Here is a 21,953-nt window from a genome sequence, read left to right as displayed (position 1 = left end):
CTCTTGCCCACACTTGCCTCCAGTGACCTTGGGCAAGAAGCCACACTCTCTCAGCCTCAGAGGATGGCCATGGCAAACCCGCCCCTTTGAAGGAAACCATGCCAGTGGGTGCCTTGGCAAACCTATGGGTTTAATAGGCAAGGAATTGGTTTGGCTAGCTGTGAAGCAGAGCCTGCAGCACTTGGTCTCCCATCCAAGTACCAACCAGGGCTGGCCCTGCTTAGCTTCCAAGACCAAGCAGGATCTTCTAGGGCATTTAGGCAATAGCAATTATTGTTGTTGTGTGTCTTCAAATCGCTTCTGACTTAGGGAGAGGGACTCTGCCTTCTCCTTGCCACAGTCTTTCCATTTACAATAAGTCTTCATCATCATCATTATTAATATTATTATCATTATTATGGAGAGGGACTCTGCCTTCTCCTTGCCACAGTCTTTCCATTTATAATAAGTTTTCATTATTACTCTTACTATTATTATGGAGAGATGCTCTGCCTTTTCCCTGCCACAGTCTTTCCATTTATAAGTCTTTCCTTATCATCATCATCATCATCATCAACATCATCATGATTATTATTATTATCACCATTATTATGATGGAGAGGGCTCTGCCCTCTCCTTGCCCCAGCCTTTCCACTCTGAGAAACTGCTCAATGGGTTAAACAGAGAGAGATCTCTTTTCCTAGACTGGATCAGGCTGAGAGAGAGAGAAATATAGATGGGAGGGAGAGGTGGGTTTAAGGGAAATGAAGAGGGGAGGAGTGACCCTCCTTCCTGCCCCCCCCCCCCCGGTGCTTCCCAGGTTCCCTTTTCTCCCTCCATCCTGAACCTTAGGATTTGGGTGTCCCTCTTTCCATCCTAAATCCAAACTGGGAATCCTGCCATTCTGCAAGGCTGCCATGCAGAGATTGCAAGGAGGAGCTGGTGAGTCAGAGGAAGAGAGAGATTTGGGTTTCTGGAGGTGGGCAGGAGGGGAAGAAATGGAGATTTTGGGGGAAGCAGATTTGGAAATAAGAGGCATTCCAACACCCCACTTTTTATGGAGGTCTGGGAATACCTGCAACCTCCCTTCATGGCCCTTTCCTCCCATCCTCATCTGAATTAGATCCAGAGTAGATCCCTTTTTGGTCAGCAGAGGGTGCATTCTACACTGCAAAAAGAACGCAGTTTGACACCACTTTAAGTGCTACAGCTCCATCCTGTGGATAACTGGGATTGGCAGTCTGTTGGGGGGATATTTAGACTTCTCAGGGTGCCTCTGCACTGTGGAAATAACCTTGACACCAGTTTTAAATGCTGAACAGGGAAGGCTTAATATCTCACAGAACTATGAATCCCAGAATTTGATCGCATGGAACCATGGTACTAAAAGCGGTGTCAAACTGCATTATTTCTGCAATTCAGATTAGACCCTAGTGAGTTTCATCACCAAATGGGAATCTGGACTTGGGTCTTCCCAATCTTAAACTAACGCTCCACCTGCTGCATTCGTTTGCAGTACCCTTGATCCTTTCTGTGTCTGTCTTATTCCTCCTTGACCAGAACTTCCGGATGTGATAATAAAGGTAGAGCAGGAGGAGGAAGAGAACCAGCCATGGCTGACATCAGAGTCACAACAAGAAGGGAAGTCACTGAACTCGTCTCCCCAGGAAAGAGAAATTTCAGGTGAGCAATGGACCCAGATTTCTCACTCTTTTATCAAAGACATCTGCTTGACTCTCTCGTGATTCGCCCTACGAATTAAGCTAAGATCCCTTTGATATACAGTTGGCCTGCCATATTCACGGCTCCATGGATTCAATGATCCACAGCTTGAAAACGCCCCAAAATTCCAAAAAGCAAGCATTGATTTTGCCATTTTATGTAAGAGATGCCATTTTATTACACCATTGTATATAGTAGGACTTGAGTATCCACCGGTTTTAGTATCTATGGAAGGTCCTGGAGACAAACCCCAGTGAATACCAAGGGCCCATTGTAAAAATCAGAAATTGGAGAAATTATATGAGGACTAGCTGTGTCTTGGCTGTACTATTTCAGATTACTGGCGCATGTTCATATGACTATGTGCTTCCCCATTACATTTTTATGCACACACACTATACTTATGGCCAAGGTCAGGGGTAGGCAACCTGTGGCCCGCGGGCCGGATGCGGCCCGGCAAGGCCTTGGGACCGGCCCCTGCCCGGTCCTGCTGCCAATTGCCGCCGGAGCCTTTGGCCTCTCACATGAGGGCGTGGGGCCTTTGGCCTATCAGGAGGAGGTGGGCAAGGGGGGCAAGCGGCAGGCAAGGGGGGCAATTGTCTATAGAAGCCTCCGAAACATGCATTTATATTAACATTTTGTTAAAAAGCAGCAATTTTTTTGCGTGTCCTCCATTTTATAAAAGTGTCCTCCATTTGAAAATTTTGTCCTACATTTGTCCCGGTTTATTTATTTAATTAATTTTTTAAAAATTATTTAATTATTTATTTTTTTGGCTTCGGCCCCCCAGTTGTCTGAGGGACAGCAACCCGGCCCCCGACTCAAAAAGCTTGCCTACCCCTGGCCAAGGTCTTACATCAGGAGACATCGCTGCAGTAATAGAACTCCATCACTGTAGCTGTGTTTCCTGATGCAACCCCTAAATACCTACCTTACAAGTCAGGCAGCTGCAACAGGACCTCCAGGGTGCCCTGCAGCTCCCTGTTGCAAAACATTTTAGCAATAGCAGTAGCATTTCCATTTCTATACCGCTTCATAGTGAACTCAGCATTCTCTAGTTTACAATCTGTTAGCCAATTGCGCCCAACAATCTGGGTACTCATTTTACTGACCTACAAAAGGATGGAAGGATTAGGCCATCTGGGAGCAAACTCACAACATTGTGGCAACACTAGCATTTAACCACTATGTCACCAGGGCTCTTCTGGCACCTTGCTGCCAGGAAAGGGATGGATGCTTCTTCAGTCATTGTTCATCTCCCCAGTACCCTGGAAATGCCTGTGGCGGGGTGGCTTCCTAGCTTCTAAGGGTCTCTTTTGCTTGTTGCAGTGTTACAATGACCAGAATTTACAACGTAGGTCCAAAATTTGCAATGTAGGTACAATATGAATTCCAAAATTTACAATGTGTTTACAGCATTGTAAATACTGTATAGCAGGAGTTCCTTTGGTGCCTGCAACCCCAGGGGGTGCGAGGTAGAATTTCAGGGGGTGCTATAAAGAGTGGTTTGTGTCTTGTGTGACAAGTCGCAATTCATCACTCAGCCCGCTTTCAGTGTACCTTGAAAAATGGTAGTAGGTGACTGTGTAGCATAGATAGTAGTTCCATCGTTTGTTTAATCCAAAGGAGAGAATTTTACAATTTACAGTAGTTAAAAATATTGCTGAATAAATTAGAATGTAATTACTCAGTTTAGATTGGCAGTTTATACACTGAGTGAAAAGCTTTTTTAAAAAAAGTTCAGTTTGTCAGTACCTGCAATATTGTATGTAGTTCAATTTACAGTTTAAAAATTAGAAATTAAACTTCCTCATTTTCAAATGTGATATTATACTCGCCCCTCCACATTTGCAGCTTTGATTTTTGCAGATTTGATTATTCATGGATTTCATTAATATGTTCTCTCTAGGTAAGTCAGGACCTCCAAACCGGGACAAATGTAGGACAACATTTTCAAATGTAGGACACTCTTTAAAAAATGGAGGACATGTGAAAAAATTTGATGGTTTTTAAAAAATGTTAACATAAATGCATGTTTCTTAGGCATGATCAAAATGGAGGACATTTGGGCATTATTTCTAGACAGATGGCAGAAATGGACTTCCCTTTCTGGCCAAACACCCCCAACCTCCATTCCAAAACACAGACAACAGCAGATTTGGGCATTTCACATGGCTTTACTTAACATGGCTTCTTGCATCAAAGGCTTATTCCATAACCAAACCCTTGTGTTTAACACTTAGCATGGTTTAACATGGCTATGCATATTGAACACGTCAAGGTGGTTTCACAGTTCTTGCACCAAGTGTACTTCTCAGAAGTGTGTACTTGGTCAAGGGACTTTGGTTTTTCTTCACTGTGCATGAGTTTGTAAAAATCACAGCAATTTACATTGACCATACCTCAGAACCAAAAACACACAGAAAAGGCACTTTGGAAGGTGACACTCTCTCGGCTTCTGAAACAGTGCCTGCATGCCTCTCAAGCTGACTCATATCATCATCATCATCATCATCATCATCATCATCATCATCATCATCACACTATCATTGTCAAAGCAAGGGAGACTTGTTAGCATTAAAAGCACCCAAAACACACTTTGGAAGGTAACACTCTCTCGGCTTCAGAAACAGTGCCTGCATGCCTCTCAAGCTGACTCATATCATCATCATCATCATCATCATCATCACCACACTATCATTGTCAAAGCAAGGGAGACTTGTTAGCAATTAAAGCACGCAAAACAAAATTTAAAAAACCCTTGAGGCCTCTGGCCACTCACCACCTCCTCCTTCTGCTCCCCCCTCCTCCTCCTTCTGCTCCTTCTGCTCTCCCCCTCCTCCTCCTCCTCTTCCTTCTTCTCCTCCCCCCTCCTCCATGTGCCACGCAGCCTGGGGGCGGGGCAGAGGAGGCAGAGGAGAAGGAGGTGGGTGGCGCGGGGGCGCGCGGGGAGGCGGCGCAGGCGGTGTGGGTGGCGCGTGGGGAGGCGGGGAGGGTGGCGCGGGGCTTCCCCCTTCGCCTCCTCCGCCTCAGGCCGTGTGGCCCTCTTCCTCCTCCGCGCGGTGGAGGAGGAGGAGGGCAGCGCAGTCAAGTGCCGCAACCCAACTGCAACCAGGATTGTCCCGGTTTTTGGCGGCATCCGGGATGGGAGGGGCCAGGGGCCGGGTTATGGCAACCCTATCTCTAGGAATATCTAAGTCCTCTAGCACAATTCTGTGGTTAACTTTAAACAAAAATCGCACTGAAGGGTCTAGAGATTCCTAGAAAGAACACTCCACTAGGCATTTGCAGATCCTCCAGCACAGTTCTATGGTCAATATCTGGCAGATGCTGACCACAGAGTTGTACTGGAGGACCTAGAAATTCCTAGAGTGGTGATCTCTCAGGTAAAAGCAAGTGTTTTTGTTATTTGCCATTTTTCCACATTCACAAGGGTCCTGTGCTCCTAACCCTAGCAAATGTGGAGGGCTGAGAGTACTTTTGTAGGGCGTGTGAATATTAACCGAACATTTCCCGAATAGAAAAGGTTGGGAATCACTGCTGTTTAGGATGCCAGCCATATACAGTGGGCCCACCATATCAGCACGCTCAGCATCTGTAGAGTCAACCAACCACTGATTCAAACTACGAAGAGCAAAACTGGGGACTCCCAAGTCCGCAAAAAGGGAGGGACAACTGTACTCATTTTAAGATCTTGCTTTTTTAACCTTTATTTTGTGAATTGCCCAAAGAGCTTTTGCTCTTTGATATATAGTTTTAAAAATTAATGCATGACAATGGCTAACACACTAGGTTTTTGTATAATTTGTTGTGGTTGTTATTGGCTTCGCTTTATGGTGACTCTATGATTGAGAAAGAGAATGAGAAAGCAATGTGGTTTAGTGGTTTGAGTGTTGGATTACGAATCCCTGCTTGGCTATGGAAATCCACTGGGTGACTTTGGGCAAGTCGCACACTCTTAGTGTCGGGAAAGCAATGGCAAACCTCCTCTGAACAAATCTTGTCAAGAAAACCCCATCATAGGGTCGCCTTAGGGTTGCCATAAGTTGGAAACAACTTAAAGGCGCATCACAACAACACTTATGAATGAGAGACTTCCAAGTCCTCAATTACCCTGCTCAAGTCTTGTAAACTCAGGGCAGCCATGGCTTCCTAGATTGACTCAATACACCTGTAGTGTAGTCTCCCTGTTTTCCTATTGCCTTCCATTTTACCAAGTACTGTTATCTTTCTCAGCGAATCCCACAGTTTCATGGTATGAAAAGAAGTACAACAGCCTCAGTTCAGTCATCTGTTACTTCTATAATGTTTAAACCTAGGAAATATATGAAGAAATGCTTTGAATACCTGAAAGTACTTTGATATGAAATGTTTTTGTTTTTGTCTTTCCTCTAACCAGATTTTCCTTCTGTGATCATAAAGAAGGAAGAGGACGAACATCTTTGGGTTGTGTATCGCCAGAGCTCTGAGAGGAATGAAGCCTTCTTGCCTGCTTCCTCAGGTGAGAGCTTGTTTTAGCCAGGGATGTATCCACATCGAAGAAATAAAGTAATCTGACACCACTTTAGCTGCCCTGACCCTATCCTATAGAATCCTGGGATTTGTAATTTGTTGTGGTACCCAAGCTCTCTGACAGAGCAGGATGAATATGTCACAAAACTACAAATCCCAGGATACCATAGCATAGAGCCATAGCAGTCAAAGCTGTGTCAAACTGCATTAATTCTGCAATGTAAGTCTGGGTTCCTAAATAATACACCATTTGTGTCTTCAAAGTGAAAATAAATGTAATAAATGTCTCATTTTGTTTACCATCCTAATACTATAAGGCCCAATACAGATGAGCCAAATAAAGTATTTTCTGGCTGCTTTGATCAAGTGGCGTTTACATGACGCATGCCCTCAAAGCAGCTGTAAGCCATTCCATGGCCACACTAAGCAGAGAAAAGCCAGACTAAAAAGAACCTGGAATAATCTGACCTAGCCCTGAAAGTACACACCTTCAACCCTACATATAAATGCCCTGATGCTAGAGCAGTGCCAAAGGAGTTCTCTATCCTAACCCTAACCCTAATCCTGTGTGTAAAGACGCAGGAGCGCTTCTAAAAATGATGGACTTTCATAGCAGTCCCGGGCATGCAGCCTGTGTATTGCAGGAAGCTGAAGCTTTCTCTGCCGTATGTTTCAGTGGTGGAAAGTTATATATTGTCACTTTCACTTCCAAGCTGGACACCCATGCACTCTCCGGCGCCACTGCTCTTGGCTTACCACCACACGTGCTCACCGTTGTCCTGCTGCACTGTTGGGGATTGTCACCCACAGCGGGCGTAATGACAGAGGCATCTATGAGCAAGCCAAGAAGAGGGAGAGAGGTGTCCTGGTGCTCTGTGGATATAGCTCACCTCATAGCCATATGGAGACAATCTAGTGGTCTGGAACACCTGAAGAAATCTCACCGGAATAGTGAGACATACAGAAAGGTGACATGAAGGACACCATTAGTCATATAGGCTGGCCCAGCGTCATCAGGGCTAGTCTGAAGAAAGAGGCCCCTCCCTCCATAACTGTCATCTTTCAGCTGGTGAGGGAGAGAATAGGCTGGCCCAGCGTCATCAGGGGCTAGTCTGAAGAAAGAGGCCCCTCCCTCCATAACTGTCATCTTTCAGCCGGTGAGGGAGAGAATAGGGTGGTCCAGTGTCATCAGGGGCTAGTCTGAAGAAAGAGGCCCCTCCCTCCGTAATTGTCATCCTTCAGCCTGGGAGGGAGAGAATAGGCTGGCCCAGCGTCATCAGGGGCTAGTCTGAAGATAGAGGCCCCTCCCTCCATTACTGTCATCTTTTGGCCGGTGAGGGAGAGAACAGGCTGACCCAGTTCCACCAGGGCTAACCTGAAGAAGAAGAGCCCTCTCTCTGGTCCATCTACCTTGGTCCAGGCCTCAGAGGGAGAGAAGAACTGTTGGACCTGATGTCCTCTCCCCTTCACCATTCCCTTCTCCTTTTGTGTCATGTCTTTTAGATTGTAAGCCTGAGGGCAGGGAACTGTCTATTATCCCCTCTGTTGTAAACCGCTCGGATTCCCAGTGATTGGGCGGTATATAAATAAAACCTATTACTGTATTATTATTATTATTATTATTATTATTATTATAATAACATGTGGTAGGGGGAGAGATAAGCAGGGCTGGAGGGGATAGGGCCATGGACCCAGCACTCACCTGGAGGTCATCTTTCCAGACAACTTGGCTGGCTTGCCCTCACTCAGAAGGCATGGAGCCAGTGGTAGAAGATGGGCCGATTCCTAACAGGGCTCCTCTCCATACTCTTCCAGGGCTTTTAAGAAGACAGTCTTCAGTGCTTAAACATTGTGTGGCACTGAAGGGTTGCCTTCTCAAAGCCCCAGTAGCAGAGGGCATGGGCAACCCAGAGGTTTGTTGCTGCTCATCATGAGGTTGAGGTTGTCCTGGAGGATGCCCACCTCCTTGTTGCTCCAATACATGATCCTCCTGGCAGTCATTGTACAGTCTTGGTTCCCTTCACACAGCTGCATGACCATTTAAGTGCTGGTGTGGCTGAGGGGGTCTCAGCTCACCTTGCACTGTCCAGTCCAGACCCCTGCAAGACAAGTTTAATTCAGGACCCCAATGGTTGTACCTAGGGCTCACAACTATTGGGTGACCATAATAGTAACTATTGGGTTGTCATTGGGAAGGCATGGACTGGGGGGACTTGATACATTTTTGGAGCATTGGTTAGACATTGGAGTGATGTTTATTTCAGTGGCCAGGATCACTGGTGCCAGCTGTCCCTTCCTTGGACTTTTGCACCCTTGCTCTCTGTGTGTGTGTGTGTGTGTGTGTGTGTGTGTGTGTGTGTGTCCCTTGAGCATATGGTTGGGAATGACTACATGCAAGCATTAATAATAGCGATACACAGAAGGTGGATGATGGGACATGTTTATTGAATTGCTTTGCATGACAGGTTAGATTGGCATCCTGAGGTTGTGTGTGTGAGACAGAAAAATGTCACATTCTCCCTGTGTAGAAGAACTTTGCCATGGCTTCTCACACTGCCTCCCTTTCAGTCTTCATTGTCTTTCATGGGTGCCCCCGGGGTGGGCAGCATGAACTGGCACCTGTGGCAGTGGCCCTCGTCCAACACCCTGCCCTTTGTCTCGTACAGGTTGTGGAGGATCATGCATGAGGCGAAGATGGGGATGAGCTTCTCCTTGGCCACATGCAACGTGCCAGCAAGGCACCCACATTCCTGATGTGATTCAGTTTCTTGTTGAACAGTATCATCTTGGCATTGGTGATGCCCTGGTATGGCTTCATGAGTCACTTCCATATGGGATAGGCACTGTTGGAGAACAGGAGCAGGAGCGGGCCAGTCTGCTGGGCCATCACAGTGATGGTTGGGTTCCTTGCCACAAGATGCCAGACTCCATGGTCTCGAAGATGGCAGAGTTGCAGATAACACGTGCATTGTGTGTCCTCCTGCTCCAGCTAGTCTACACATCCATGAAGCACCCCATGTGGTCATAGGTCCCCTGGAGTAGGATGGAGTAGCTGTTCTTGCAGCTGATGAATTCTTCTCTCTGCTCCAGTGGTGGTATGATCAGACAGTGGCACCCATGCATGGGGCCAACTCCTTCCAGGAAGCCCAGTTCATTGTTCATGATCTGTGGGTGGGGAGACAAAGGAGAAATCAGTGACAACTGTGGTTCAAATGTGCATGGTCACTCCAAGGGTACCTTTGGTCATTGCCCCTTGTACAGACAGATAATGGTGGCTAGTGCACAGGGGCTTTCATTTGGAGGGCAGACCGTATATCATTTTAGCATTTATATTGTTGTGTTTTATCATTCTGTACTGAACCCCCAGCATTAGTACTGCAGCTACAATGTTGTAAGCTCAATCCTAGAGGAGGGTTCCAAGATCCACTCAGCCTTTTATCTTTTAGATCGGTAAAACCAGCTTGTTGGGGGCAATTAGCTTATACATTGTAAACCGCTTGGAGTGCTAGTTTACTGAAAAGCAGTATGGAAATGTACTTGCTAGAGCTATTGCTTGCTATTCATTTTTTTAAATTGTATATATGTTCTGATGTACTGTCCTTTGGTGAAAATGGCATTATAAATAAACATTGTTCTTGTTGTTATTGAATGCTTTTATATTGTTCTAAATTGTAATGTTTTAATAAGATTGGTTATTTAAATGTTTGGTTTTTTTTTTAAAAAAAATTACCAACAGCTTTTTATCTGTACTTTGTTATAATTTATTTTGTAAGTCACCTAGGGATCCATATCAGGAGAAAGGCAGATGATAAAATCATTAAATATAGGTGTGAGAATCAGCCCTGAACCTGAGGGTGGGATACATATTGTCATTAAAAGAATTGTTGTGAAGTTTTCTCTTCTGTACAGAGCATAGCATGGCAGGAGGGGGATGTTGTCCTTCCTAAGTAAGCTTCTTCTCAAGAGATTTTGCTTATTCACACTGTGAATCCCTCTTTATTCTTACAGAAAAAGGCCACCCAAGAGGCTACATAGGAGATAAAGAAAATAAATGCTCAGACTGTGGGAAAACCTTCACTCAAAGGTCTAGCCTTATCAGGCATGAGAAAACACATACAGGAGAGAAGCCGTATCAGTGTTCTGAGTGTGGGAGAAGCTTCAGTCAGCGGTCTATCTTGACAAGACATGAAAGAACCCATACAGGAGAGAAACCGTACAAATGTTCAGAGTGTGGGAAAAGCTTTCGCCATAAGTCAGCTCTACTCAGACATGAGAAGATGGAAGCAGGGGAGAGACCTTACGAATGCTCACACTGCGGAAAGGGCTTCATTCAGAGATCAAATTTCCTCATACATGAGAGAATCCATACTGGGGAGAAACCATATCTGTGCTCAGACTGTGGGAAAAGCTTTGTTCAGAGGTGGCACCTTCTCATCCATGAGATAACCCATAAGCAAGAGGAGACATACAAGTGCTCAAAGTGTGGGAAGAAGTTCAATCACAGCTTGAGCCTTCTCATCCATGAAAGAATCCATATGGGTGAGAAAGTGTATCAGTGCTCTGAGTGTGGGAAAGGCTTCACTCAGAGGTCTAGCCTCGTCAGACATGAGAAAACACATACAGGAGAGAAGCCATATAAATGTCTTGAGTGTGGGAGAAGCTTCAGTCAGAGGTCTATCCTTACCAGGCATGAAAGAACCCATACAGGAGAGAAACCGTACAAATGTTCGGAGTGTGGGAAAAGTTTCCGTCACAAATCAGCTCTTCTAAGGCATGAAAAGATGGAAACGGGAGAAAGGCCCTATAAATGCTTACACTGTGGAAAAGGCTTCATTCAAAAGTCCAACTTTCTCATACACGAGAGAATCCATACAGGAGAGAAACCATATCAGTGCCTAGAGTGTGGAAAACGCTTTGTTCAGAGGTCACACCTTCTTGTTCATGAGATGACACATAAACAAGAGGAGCCCTATCAGTGCTCAAAGTGTGGAAAGAAGTTCAACCACAGCTTAAGCCTCATTATCCACAAAAGGAGCCACACAGGACAGAAATCCTATCGGTGCCCTAGCTGTCGGAAAACGTTTATGAATAAATCAAGCCTTATTGGGCATCAGCAGGCACATAGAGGAGAGAAGCTGTATGCATGCTTGGACTGTGGGAAAAGCTTCAGTTATAGGTCAGCTCTCATCAGGCACAAGAAAACTCAAACAGGAGGAAAACCATATTGGTTCTCAGCCTGTGGGAAAAGCATCATTCGAAAATTAAAGATTCTGTCTCATGAAAGACCATGTAATGGAAAGAAGTACAAGCTTCTCTTACATGAGAGAGCCCACGTGAGGAAAAAGCCATATAAATGTTATGAATGTGGGAAAAGCTTCAGCCAGAAATCCAACTTCATTGTGCATGAGAGGACGCACATGGGAGAGAAGCCCCATAAATGTTCTGACTGCGAGAGGCCCTTCAACGACTGGCAAAACTTCATGAAGCACCGAAAGACCCACACAGGTGAAAAGCCTTATGCGTGCTGTGAGTGTGGGAAACGCTTCAGTGACAAATCAACCCTGGTTGTGCACAGGAGAACCCACACTGGAGAAAAGCTGTATAAATGCTCAGTCTGTGAGAGAGGCTTTACCAGCAAATCAAGCCTGATAAAGCACAAGAGAACCCACACAGGAGAGAAGCCACACACTTGCTTGGAGTGTGGGAAAAGATTCATACAAAAGTCAAACCTTCTCAGGCATGCGAGAACTCATAAGGTAGAGAAAGCATTTCAGTTCTCAGAATCTGGGGAAAGTTCCAGGTGTGCCTCAACTTTGATGAGAAATACGGGGATCCACATGGATGAGAAACCCTATAAGTGTACCAACTGTGGGAAAAGCTTCAACGAAAGAAGAAATCTTGTTATACATGAGAGAACCCACACAGGCGAGAGGCCATATAAATGTCCACACTGCGGCAAAATGTTCACCAACAAAACAACCCTCGTGGTGCACAAGAGGACCCACACTGGTGAGAAACCATATACTTGTTCAGAGTGTGGGAAAAGCTTTCCGTACAAATCGAGTCTGATTAAACACGAGAGAACCCACACAGGGGAGAAGCCATATGAATGCTCCAAGTGTGGGAAGGGATTCAACCAGAGTGCCAATTTACTTGCACATGAGAGGACTCACACAGGAGAGAGGCCCTTCAAATGCTCCCACTGTGGGAAAAACTTCAGTGACAGATCAAACCTTATCAGACACCAGAGAAGTCATACAGGAGAGCAACTCTAAAAAAGGCTTATGTTTTGGTGGGGTGGGGAAAAACCTGGAGCAGGATTCATTCTAGGCATCATAAGACATTCCCAGGGGACAACACTATGAGATGTTTCTGGCCTTTCTGTTGTGTGGTAAAGCTTTTCCTGGATTTACAGTCCTGGGAAAAGAGTGGGATACAAATAAATATAATAAATAAATACAGCTGCCAATGGGTAAAGTTTACATATTTGAATATGGACTGGGTGAAAACAAACTTCAGAGGATCCCTGATATGCTAGCTTTCTGTCTGCCAGAAATTTTAGATACAATGGCCCACCCCCCCATTCCACTACTGCCTTCAGTTGAGAAAAACATTTATTTCTGCTTAATTGCAATTGTGTTTCTTACATATTCAACATGAGATTATCTTCATAGGGGGGAAATGTGTGTACAAAGTATGGAGAAAGATTCAAGGGACAGGCCTTGTCTTTGAATTTTGAATCCAGAAGATTATCTTAGTATCTGTGTTCTGTTACATTTACTTTTTGCTTCTCTTTGATAACTGAATTGCATTTTATTTCCAGAAACAGAAATATCAATAGGACTAGAAATATTATGGGGATGAATTTTATAGATAGAAGAGATAACCTGCCAATGCTAACATTTAATTTGCCTGGCTATATAAAGAAGGCTAGGCTAATATAATAAGAGTTAGGGAAAGGTGGGTGGCTGGGAAGCTATTATATATTATATACCTCTGTTGTTCGAAGTGTGAAGTTGGGTGATTTCTGTCTCTTTGCTGCCTCTCTCTTGGCAGACAGTTGTCCATCTCTGGAGAACTGGATTCTTCACTTATTTTGAAATATTTATAAAGTTTGCCTTTTCCTGGGCGTCCTAAAATAATGCAGTTGTGGAACGCGTATTCCAGGGATGGATCCCAGACCTCACTTTTGAACACTTAAATCCCCCTTAGTAACCAAACACTCCCATGTTTAAAAAATATTCACAGGGGCTGCATCTACACTGCAGTAATAAAGCAGTTTGACACTGCTTTAACTGCCATGGCTTAATGCTGCAGAGTCCAAGGATCTGTAGTTGGTTGTGGCACCCCAGCTCTCTGACAGGGAAGATTAAACCTCTCAAAAACTACAAATCCCAGAATTCCATAGCTTTGAGCCATGGCAGTTAAAGTGATGTCAAACTGCATTATTTTGGCATTGCAGATGTAGCCATGCTTTCCCAGAGGTATTTTTCTAGAAAATACCTGCTCCTCCAAAAATGTATAAGAAATGTGTAACAGCACCCAGACCTTCCTCCCACATCATGTATTTTGGGCTGTAATCCAGTGAAGTGGTGGATTCAAGACTTCATTTTGGCTTGGTTTAAGCCTGGAGGGAAAAGGTGTTCTTAAGGAATTGTCAAGAGAGGTTCAGCTTAATGGGGGTGAGTTTAGGAGGGAATGCCTCTTGAGCCCTTCACAGTTGCCCAACACCTACTATCTGCCATCTGATGAATACTTACAGATATTAAAAGAGTATTATCTTCCAGCCTGAGGCTTGAAACATGTGCCATGAGACACAACAGACCCTTGCTGGGGTGCCTTATTACCTTACTGACAAGGAGCCACCATTGTGGCGGACTCTATACTGCAGAAACAGTGCAATTAGAAATAATGCAATTTCATACCCCTTTAACTGCCATGGCTCAAATCTATGGAATTCTGGGATTTGTAGTTTTGTGTGATATTTAGCCTTCTCTCAGAGAGCTGTGGTGCCGCAGGAAACTACAGATCCTGCAGTTCCATAGGATGGAGCCACGACATTTAAAGCGGTGTCAAACTGTACTGCAATGCAAATTTAGTCTGTTTCACAACTTAGGGAAGGACAGCAGGAGTAATGAATATGATCCAGCGCTCTTAGGAGTCTCAGCTCTTATATTTATGTGCTGTTGAGTTTTGGTTTGGTGTTCTACCAGTTTCTATTCTTTGCTATTTTATTGTTTTTTATCGAATGTAATCCTTTGATTGTTACCATATGCTGCCCAGAGGACTTTTTAAAAACTAGATGGCAAAGAAATGCTGTTAATAAATAGATGTTAGCAATAAAAAGCAGAATTTTCTAGATTTTATGACTGTGAACATGTATCTCAAAAGAGTTTGGAAAATGCAGCAGTGGCAGGAGTGAGATTTATTTCCACTGGCTGAGGACAAGGCTTCAGCGCCTGTCCTTCCTGTAACTAGCAGAATAATTAATAATGTGTAACAATAAGACATTTTGCAAATCTTTATTGCAGCCTGTGTTCCTCAACTTTATGTATATTTATCTATGTAGTAGAATTGATAAGGAGCCCTGTTAGTGAACTGTGAAGATTCATAACAAGACACTTGCAAAAGTCTTCCAATGCGCATTGGGCTCTACCGATGCACGTTGGCACTCCCTAACTGGTGCCTTAATGTTCATCGGGTCCCATTTTGTGCATTGATCCTGATGCACAGTGGTCATTTTGCCTAGTAACAAAGCAGCAGGCCCTTGCTGAATACGGATGTGAAAAAAACTGCTCAATTTTATTTCTTGCAGATGTAAGTCTGCTTACAAAAGTGTGAGTCCCTGAATAAATTCCAGCTCTAATTTTTATGGTGTACAATATGACTCCTATATCTGTGGGGGATACATCCATAGACTTACTGAGGAAGCTGCGGAATCATGGATAAATGTGAATCCTATTGAATTGAATTACTTCCACAGAAAGTTGACCACAGTTATGCTGGAGGACCTAGAGATTCCTAGAGATAACACCTCTCTAGGCATTTCTAGATCCTTCAGTGTGACTTGATGGTCATCTTCTACCAGAAGCATACCATAGAAGCATACCATAGAATTGCACTAGAAAACCTAGACCAATGGGCAGAGAAAGCATTTTTTTGGGGGGGGGGGACTTGGGTAAGAGTAACAGTGGGTTATTGATTCCACTTGTAATGTATATAGGTTAGGTTAGGACTACTAATATCCTACATTGCCTATTAAGGCCCTGTACAGACCGGCCTAAAAGGCCAGCTTGGGAACGGAGTCAGGGCATCGGGTCTAGATGACGCACCACCTTGGCTTTGCTCCAAGGGCACCATGATGCCGCGTGCCACTCTAGACACCATGAGGCGTCATGACACACCTCTGGCGCTGTGTCCAAATGATGCAGCACCAAAGGGACACCATATAGCTGTGCCACTGCAGTTACGGCACCCTTTCGACAGCGCAAAAAGGTGCCACTCCTGGGTTCAGCCTATTACAAAAAAAGAAGCAGATTTCAACCTCTCGTACTCTCTTTCTTGGTTCCAAATGGATGTGGATTCATGTTAGGTCTGTTGTGATGGGAGAAAGGACCTACCTATGTTCTAAGGCAGGCAGTGTTGTTATTTTATATGTTTTGAGCTGGAACTTTGCTAAGTCACTACTGTCAGAAGAAATGACTCAAGAATACCAAATTGAGTGAAGCCAATGAAAATGCTTCTGGTTTTCTTATTTTAGTACATCTGGATCCCACCTTTCCCCCCAGTGCTAGCTACACACAGTCTCCAGCCCAAGCACTAACTAAACTTGCTTAGCTCCAGCAAAATGGCCACACCAGATGCCCTCAGATTAGAACCAGCCATCCTGGTATTGAGGAGATGGCAAGAAATGTGTGGGGAATAGAAGTAGCTCCTAAGCTGTCCCTCCACCATTAGGGAATGGAGGCAGTTGTGCCATACTGTCCACCACACAATCCCTAAGCCAGACTGCTGCCATCCAGTGAGATGGAAAAAGTTGTCCTTTTGCCAGCGTTGAAGAATTATTATTATTATTATTATTATTATTATTAAGCTTTATTTATAAAGCGCTGTAAATTTACACAGCGCTGTACATACAATCTTTTTAATTGGACGGTTCCCTGCCCTCAGGCTTACAATCTAAAAAGACACGACACAAAGGGAGTGGTGGTGGGGAAGGGGCCTCTCTAGTAGGATAATACATATAAAATACATAGCAATACAGGAAATGATTCAATAAAACAGGCAAGAAAAGAACATCAAATAGCAAGTGACAATTATGCAATGCCTGGGAACCCTGCCCTGAACAGAGTGGTCTTCAACTCCGTTGAAGCTGTCCATCTGGTGAGCTTCTGTTGATGCAATCGGGGTGAGGGGCAAACATAGGAGCCTTGGTGGTGGAGTGATTAGATGCCTGTAGTGCAGCTACTCACTCACAAACCACAAGGTTGTGAGTTCAGTATCAGCCAGGGACTCAGGGTCGAATCAGCCTGGCATCCATCTGAGGTCACTAAAATGAGTACCCAGCTTTTGGGGGGCAATTAGCTTACACATTGTAACCCACTTAGGGAGTGCTTAAGTGCACTGATAAGCAGTATAGAAATGTACCTGCTATTTCTATGTTGTTTGTCTCAGATCCTGCTGTTGCTCTATGACACATAACATCAAGAGCAGGGGTTGACATCCTTTTGCCCTCTAGATGTTGTGGGACCACAATCAACTCTCACTATTGGCTACACTGCATGTTGCACTTAAACAACCCATAATTAAGAGAGGGGTGAAGAAACTTTGAGCCTTCCAATGTACAGTGGGCTCTCCACATTCCCTGGGGTTAAGGGGGCACGAAGTGGAAAAAACAAAATTTAAAAAACCACTTTTTTAAAAAAAACCTGAGAAGTAACACCTGTCTAGGAATCTGCTGGAGCTGACCATAGAATTGCACCGGAAGACCTACAAATGCCTAGAGAAGAGCTCTTTCTAGGAAGCTCTAAGTCCTCCAGCATGATGCTATGGTTAATGTCTGCCAAAAAGTAAAAAGTGTGTGTGTGTGTGTATGTGTATATGTATTTAAATGAGGACTCTCTCTGCTCACTGATTCTTGCCACACCCATAAATTATTTTCTGCTGAGCTCCAGGTTTTTAAAGGAACATAAGCAAGTGGCACACCCCATTTCTGCCAAAAGTTAGACATTTGGAGAGCAGTGGTGTCACTCTCCCTTAAGGTAGTCTGTACCTTCACATTCACTAGTGACATCCCTGCCAAGTGTCAATCACATGGCTAGGCACCTCATTCTGACATCAGAGGGATTGCCTTGAGCTGGCAGCAGTGGCAACTGGCACTGTGTGTGAACAGCTGCCCAGTGTCACCCTGGAAAGATTTACAGAAGATTCAGAGTAAAAGGTGAGTTTTTAAAATCCATTTTATGGGTGGTATAGTGTGGTTTCGGTGCAGAACTGATTGTATGTTGTCAGGACAGTTCACACCAGCATCGGGGATTGGGCTCTGTATCATATAGACCAGGGGTAGGCAACCTTTTTGAGCTGGGGGCCGGGTTGCTGTCCCTCAGACAACTGGGGGGGGGGGGGGCGAAGCCAAAAATTAAATAATTAAATAGTTTTTTTAAATTAATTAAATAAATAAACCGGGACAAATGTAAGACAAAATCTTCAAATGGAGGTCACTTTTTTAAAAAAGTGGGGGACACGCAAAAAAACTTGCTGATTTTTAAAAAAATGTTAATATAAACGCATGTTTCGGAGGCTTCTATAGACAATTGCCCCCCTTGCCCACCTCCTCCTGATAGGCCAATGGCCCCACGCCCTCACGCGAGAGGCCAAAGGCTCCAGTGGCAATTGGCAGCAGGACCGGGCGGGGGCCGGTCCCAAGGCCTTGCCGGGCCGCATCCGGCCCGCGGGCCGCAGGTTGCCTACCCCTGATATAGACTGATCATTATGGGGATGAGAGGAAGTTGTGTTATTTGGCCAGTGCAGACACAGCTTTGGGCTCTTTGTTTCCAACAGACACAGCAAATATATTTTTGGAAGGTCCACAAAAAGATTAGAAAAGAACAGAGCCCTGTTCCCAATTCTTAATACTCCTGCAACTGGTATTCAGAGGTACATTTAAATTTAAAGAGGAAAAGTCCATCAAGTACCAAATGTTACAGCCCAGTGTTACCCCAAAGTCTAGTTGCACTCCCTCTTTTTGACATTAGTTTGATACCAAAAGGGAATTTTAGGCAGGTAGCTGAGAGCATCCCCAGTGCAGGAAACTGGGAGCCCTGTTGGTGCAATGATTAAATGCCAATATTGTGGTCACAAGGTTGTGAATTCGATCGCAGGGCTCCAAGGTTGACTCAGCTTCCCATCCTTTTATAGGTTTGTAAAATGAATACCCACCTTGTTGAGGGCAATTGGTTTACAGATTGTAAACCACTTAGAGAGTGCTGAGTTCACTGATAAGCGGTACAGAAATATAAATTGCTATTGCCATATGAGGATCATATTTGGAGATCCTGCTGGCTTAGCATGGGGGAATCCGGGGCAGCTAGCCAGGAAAGATCAATTAAGATTGGAATCCCTTCAATGACAGGAGTGATGGTGCCTCAGGATATGTTTTGTCCTATAAGTATTCCTGCCAATACACCCAGAATTTGGTCTTGTTTTGAGGTCAGACAAGCACTTGGTTGGTATCTTACCTGACTTGTATATTGGTTTAAACTTGTACTGTTTTAATTTTGTTGTTAGCTGCCTTGAGTCCCTATATCAGGAGAAAGGCAGGATGATGATGATAATAACATAATGATAATAATAATAATAATAGCTGACAGACACTCTCCAGCTGGACAAGACAGACTCTCTGAGAATCAAATTGCATGATTCTGCTGCAGAATAATTGTTCATCAGACACATAGCCCTGGTTCATGTTGTCAATTGTTGTTGTTTTGTCATTGTTGTACAGACTCTGTACATTTTATTGTAAAAACTCAATAAAAATTTAATTATAAGAAGAAGTTGTTGTTGTTGTTGTTGTAGGTCTCTCATTCATACATTTGCCCTAAGTCAAAGTGGATCTGAAGGCAGTGAGCAACAAAGTTCTGAAAAAGTAATTTGGGCAAGGTCGGCTTTAAAGCTACCTGATTCAAGTCCTCACCACCACTTACCAGATAACATACTCTAAAGTTCATTCTTGTTTCACTATCCTTTTTTAGTCTGCTCAATTGCCATAGAGCTTATAATTAGAGAGCCACTTATTAAAATGCCTCATGGACTCTTTCTACTGATGCGTAATAGCCTTTGTCACAGAAAAGATCATCATTCTGTCTCAGAATATCTTGGGTTGCTTAAGAGTTGCCATTTTTAAACTTTCTGTAGATCATCAGCCATGCAAGGGCTGAGCTGGGCTGGGGATGATGGTGGTAAAAGTCACTGTGCAAATGTTTCCCCGTACCGCAAAGGAAGACAAGGTAACACAAAATGTAGAGCGTTCAAGAAAAATGTAGGCTGTAAATGTAGTATGTAGTAAAACACTAATTAAAACACCATTAAAAACACTAATATAAATATGCATCTGAAGTCTACAAAAGCTCATGCTGCCAATTTCTTTCTTTCAGTTAGTCTCAAAGGAGCTACAAGATCTCTCCATATACTAATGTAAATATAAATGCATGCTTCTTAGCCATGCTCAAAATGGAGGGCATTTTGAAATCCCTCCTGGCCAGAAGGCTGAAATGTAGGACATCCTGGAAAAGGAGGACATGTGGTCACCCTGCACAGTATTGTGTGTGAATATGTCTTAATATTACTAGGTGTAGACATAACAAGGTGAGTTAGGCAGTGGTTGACAGAAGGTTGCTCCTTAACAATTGCAAAGTTTGGGAAAGTTTTTTAATTACATTGCCCAGAACATCCAGTCAATCTTACTGTGTTGGGGATTTTGGGAGGTGTAGTTCCCTAAATCATCTTTCCTTAGCTTTGCTCTGTTGGTAGATGATGGGGTGATTTGCAATAGACCGACAAGTGCAGATCCTCTCTAATGCTGATTGAAAGAAAAAAGAAAAAAGATCTTTCTCTTACAGCCAACTGCATCCATGCAAAAATTCAGGTAGGCATTTGGAGATGCTTGCACAAGTCATTACAATGTAAGGCTCATGAGGCAGAGACGGGAAGGCCCAGAAGACTACAGAAAACATTTGGATAAAAACAAAACATTTCTCGCTAAGCTTCCCCCTTCTCCAAGGAAAAACTGAAACTAGAAAAAAATGGGTATTTTCTTTTAAAATGGCAAACGTAATTTTTAAGACAAAGTGCTCATATATGTATTCCCTCCATACAGTTTCTAAAATCTACATAGTACAGATTCAGTCTCCCTTGGGACAAGAAGCGTTTTGGATTTTGGAGGGTTTTTTGGATTTTGGAATATTTGCATATACCTAAGGAGATATCTTGGAGGTGGGACACAACATTAATTTATGCTTATACACATTGTCTGAAGGTAATATGATATGCAACATTTTAAATCATTTTGTTGGTGAAACCAAGTTTGTGTACAACAAACTATTAGAAAGCAAAGGTGTCACTGTCTCCGTCATCCATGGGGATAATTTCAGATTTTGGAATATTTTGGATTTTGGAATTCCAGATAAGAGAGACTCAATCGTGGTTAAACTTTTCGGTAAGACACTAATGTTTTAGCATTGCAATTCCTAGGTTTCCTCTTCTCAGTTCTGTCTGTAGGAATGAGTGCTCTAGATCTGGTTAACACTATGAAGAGTAGAGATTAAATAATTTTCTTTGTTTTACTGATGTGGATGGTTTCTTATGTTTAAGTTGGGGTTTTTTTGGTGTGCTTTCCTCCCCTGTTCCGCACAACCTGGCAAATGCTACTCCTTATAGTCCAGGTGTTCCTTAACATTTCCTGCGCCTTGTAGCTTCATCTGTAACAAAAAGCAAAACTTGAAAAAACAGACTTCAATTCATAATTATTTTCTGAATAAACTGTACTTTTAATATATCAAACACAATATTTTTATGCCAAGTCAAGGTATATATAATGCAGTTTACCTTCCCAAAGTGACTTTCAATTTGTAAATGGTGCTAAGGTTACATTTCTCAATTTCCCCCAAATATCTGGGGGGGAGGTTGCCAAAAAAATGAGGAATTTATTTTCTCTCCACAGCTTCAAAGTGTCTGGAAATTGTATATCTCTACTTCTGTGATTGAACAGGTAACTGGATCCATCCCCCAACCCAGCACTTTCTACCTTACTCCTCTTGGCAGACCCTTGGGTTCAACTAAAGGAAGGTTTGTTGTTGTTGTTGTTGTGTGCCTTCAAGTAATTTCCAACTTATGGTGACCCTAAGGCAACCTTATTGTGGCGTTTTCTTAGCAAGTTTCTTCAGAGGGGGTTTGCCATTGCCATCCTCTGAGACTGAAGGAGAGTGACTTGCCCAAGGTCTCCCAGTGGGTTTTTACATGGCCAAGCCAGGATTCAAACCCTGGTCTCCAGAGTCATAGCCTACTGCTCAAACCACAACACCATACTAGGAAAGCAAATTGTGTAGACAGATGCTAACTCAGTTTCAACAAACCAGAAGCTCATTTCTGAAGAGCAACTGTGTCGACTCCAGAATCCATACACTCCCATTCGGCAGGCACCATCCCAATTAATCCTTTGTCATCCCAATTTTTCAGCTACTTTC

At 43.7% G+C, this 21,953-nt stretch overlaps 1 protein-coding gene across 2 annotated transcripts; it reads left to right on the top strand.

Annotated features, from left to right (window-relative positions):
* The first annotated feature begins 786 nt into the window (after nt 1–786).
* On the top strand, nt 787–21,486 carry LOC149320833 (uncharacterized). Of its 2 annotated transcripts, XM_089503354.1 has the most exons (5): nt 787–921; nt 1,540–1,662; nt 6,101–6,202; nt 10,222–12,222; nt 21,431–21,486. In XM_089503354.1, the coding sequence occupies exons 1-5, from the start codon at nt 897–899 to the stop codon at nt 21,472–21,474; spliced, it is 2,295 nt and encodes a 764-aa protein (XP_089359480.1). In that variant the 5' UTR covers nt 787–896; the 3' UTR covers nt 21,475–21,486. The 2 variants fall into 2 exon arrangements, with proteins under 2 accessions (XP_089359480.1, XP_089359475.1); XM_089503349.1 differs by lacking the exon at nt 21,431–21,486 and having other exon boundaries at nt 10,222–15,111.
* Nucleotides 21,487–21,953: the final 467 nt, after the last annotated feature.

Source organism: Sceloporus occidentalis, unplaced genomic scaffold, assembly GCF_023333645.1.
Source record: "Sceloporus occidentalis isolate IW3139 unplaced genomic scaffold, rSceOcc1.0.p SCAF_1, whole genome shotgun sequence".
NCBI classification, from domain to species: Eukaryota; Metazoa; Chordata; class Lepidosauria; order Squamata; family Phrynosomatidae; genus Sceloporus; species Sceloporus occidentalis.
The sequence above is the reverse complement of the archived record's forward strand: the minus strand, read 5'-3'. Positions and strand labels throughout refer to the sequence as shown.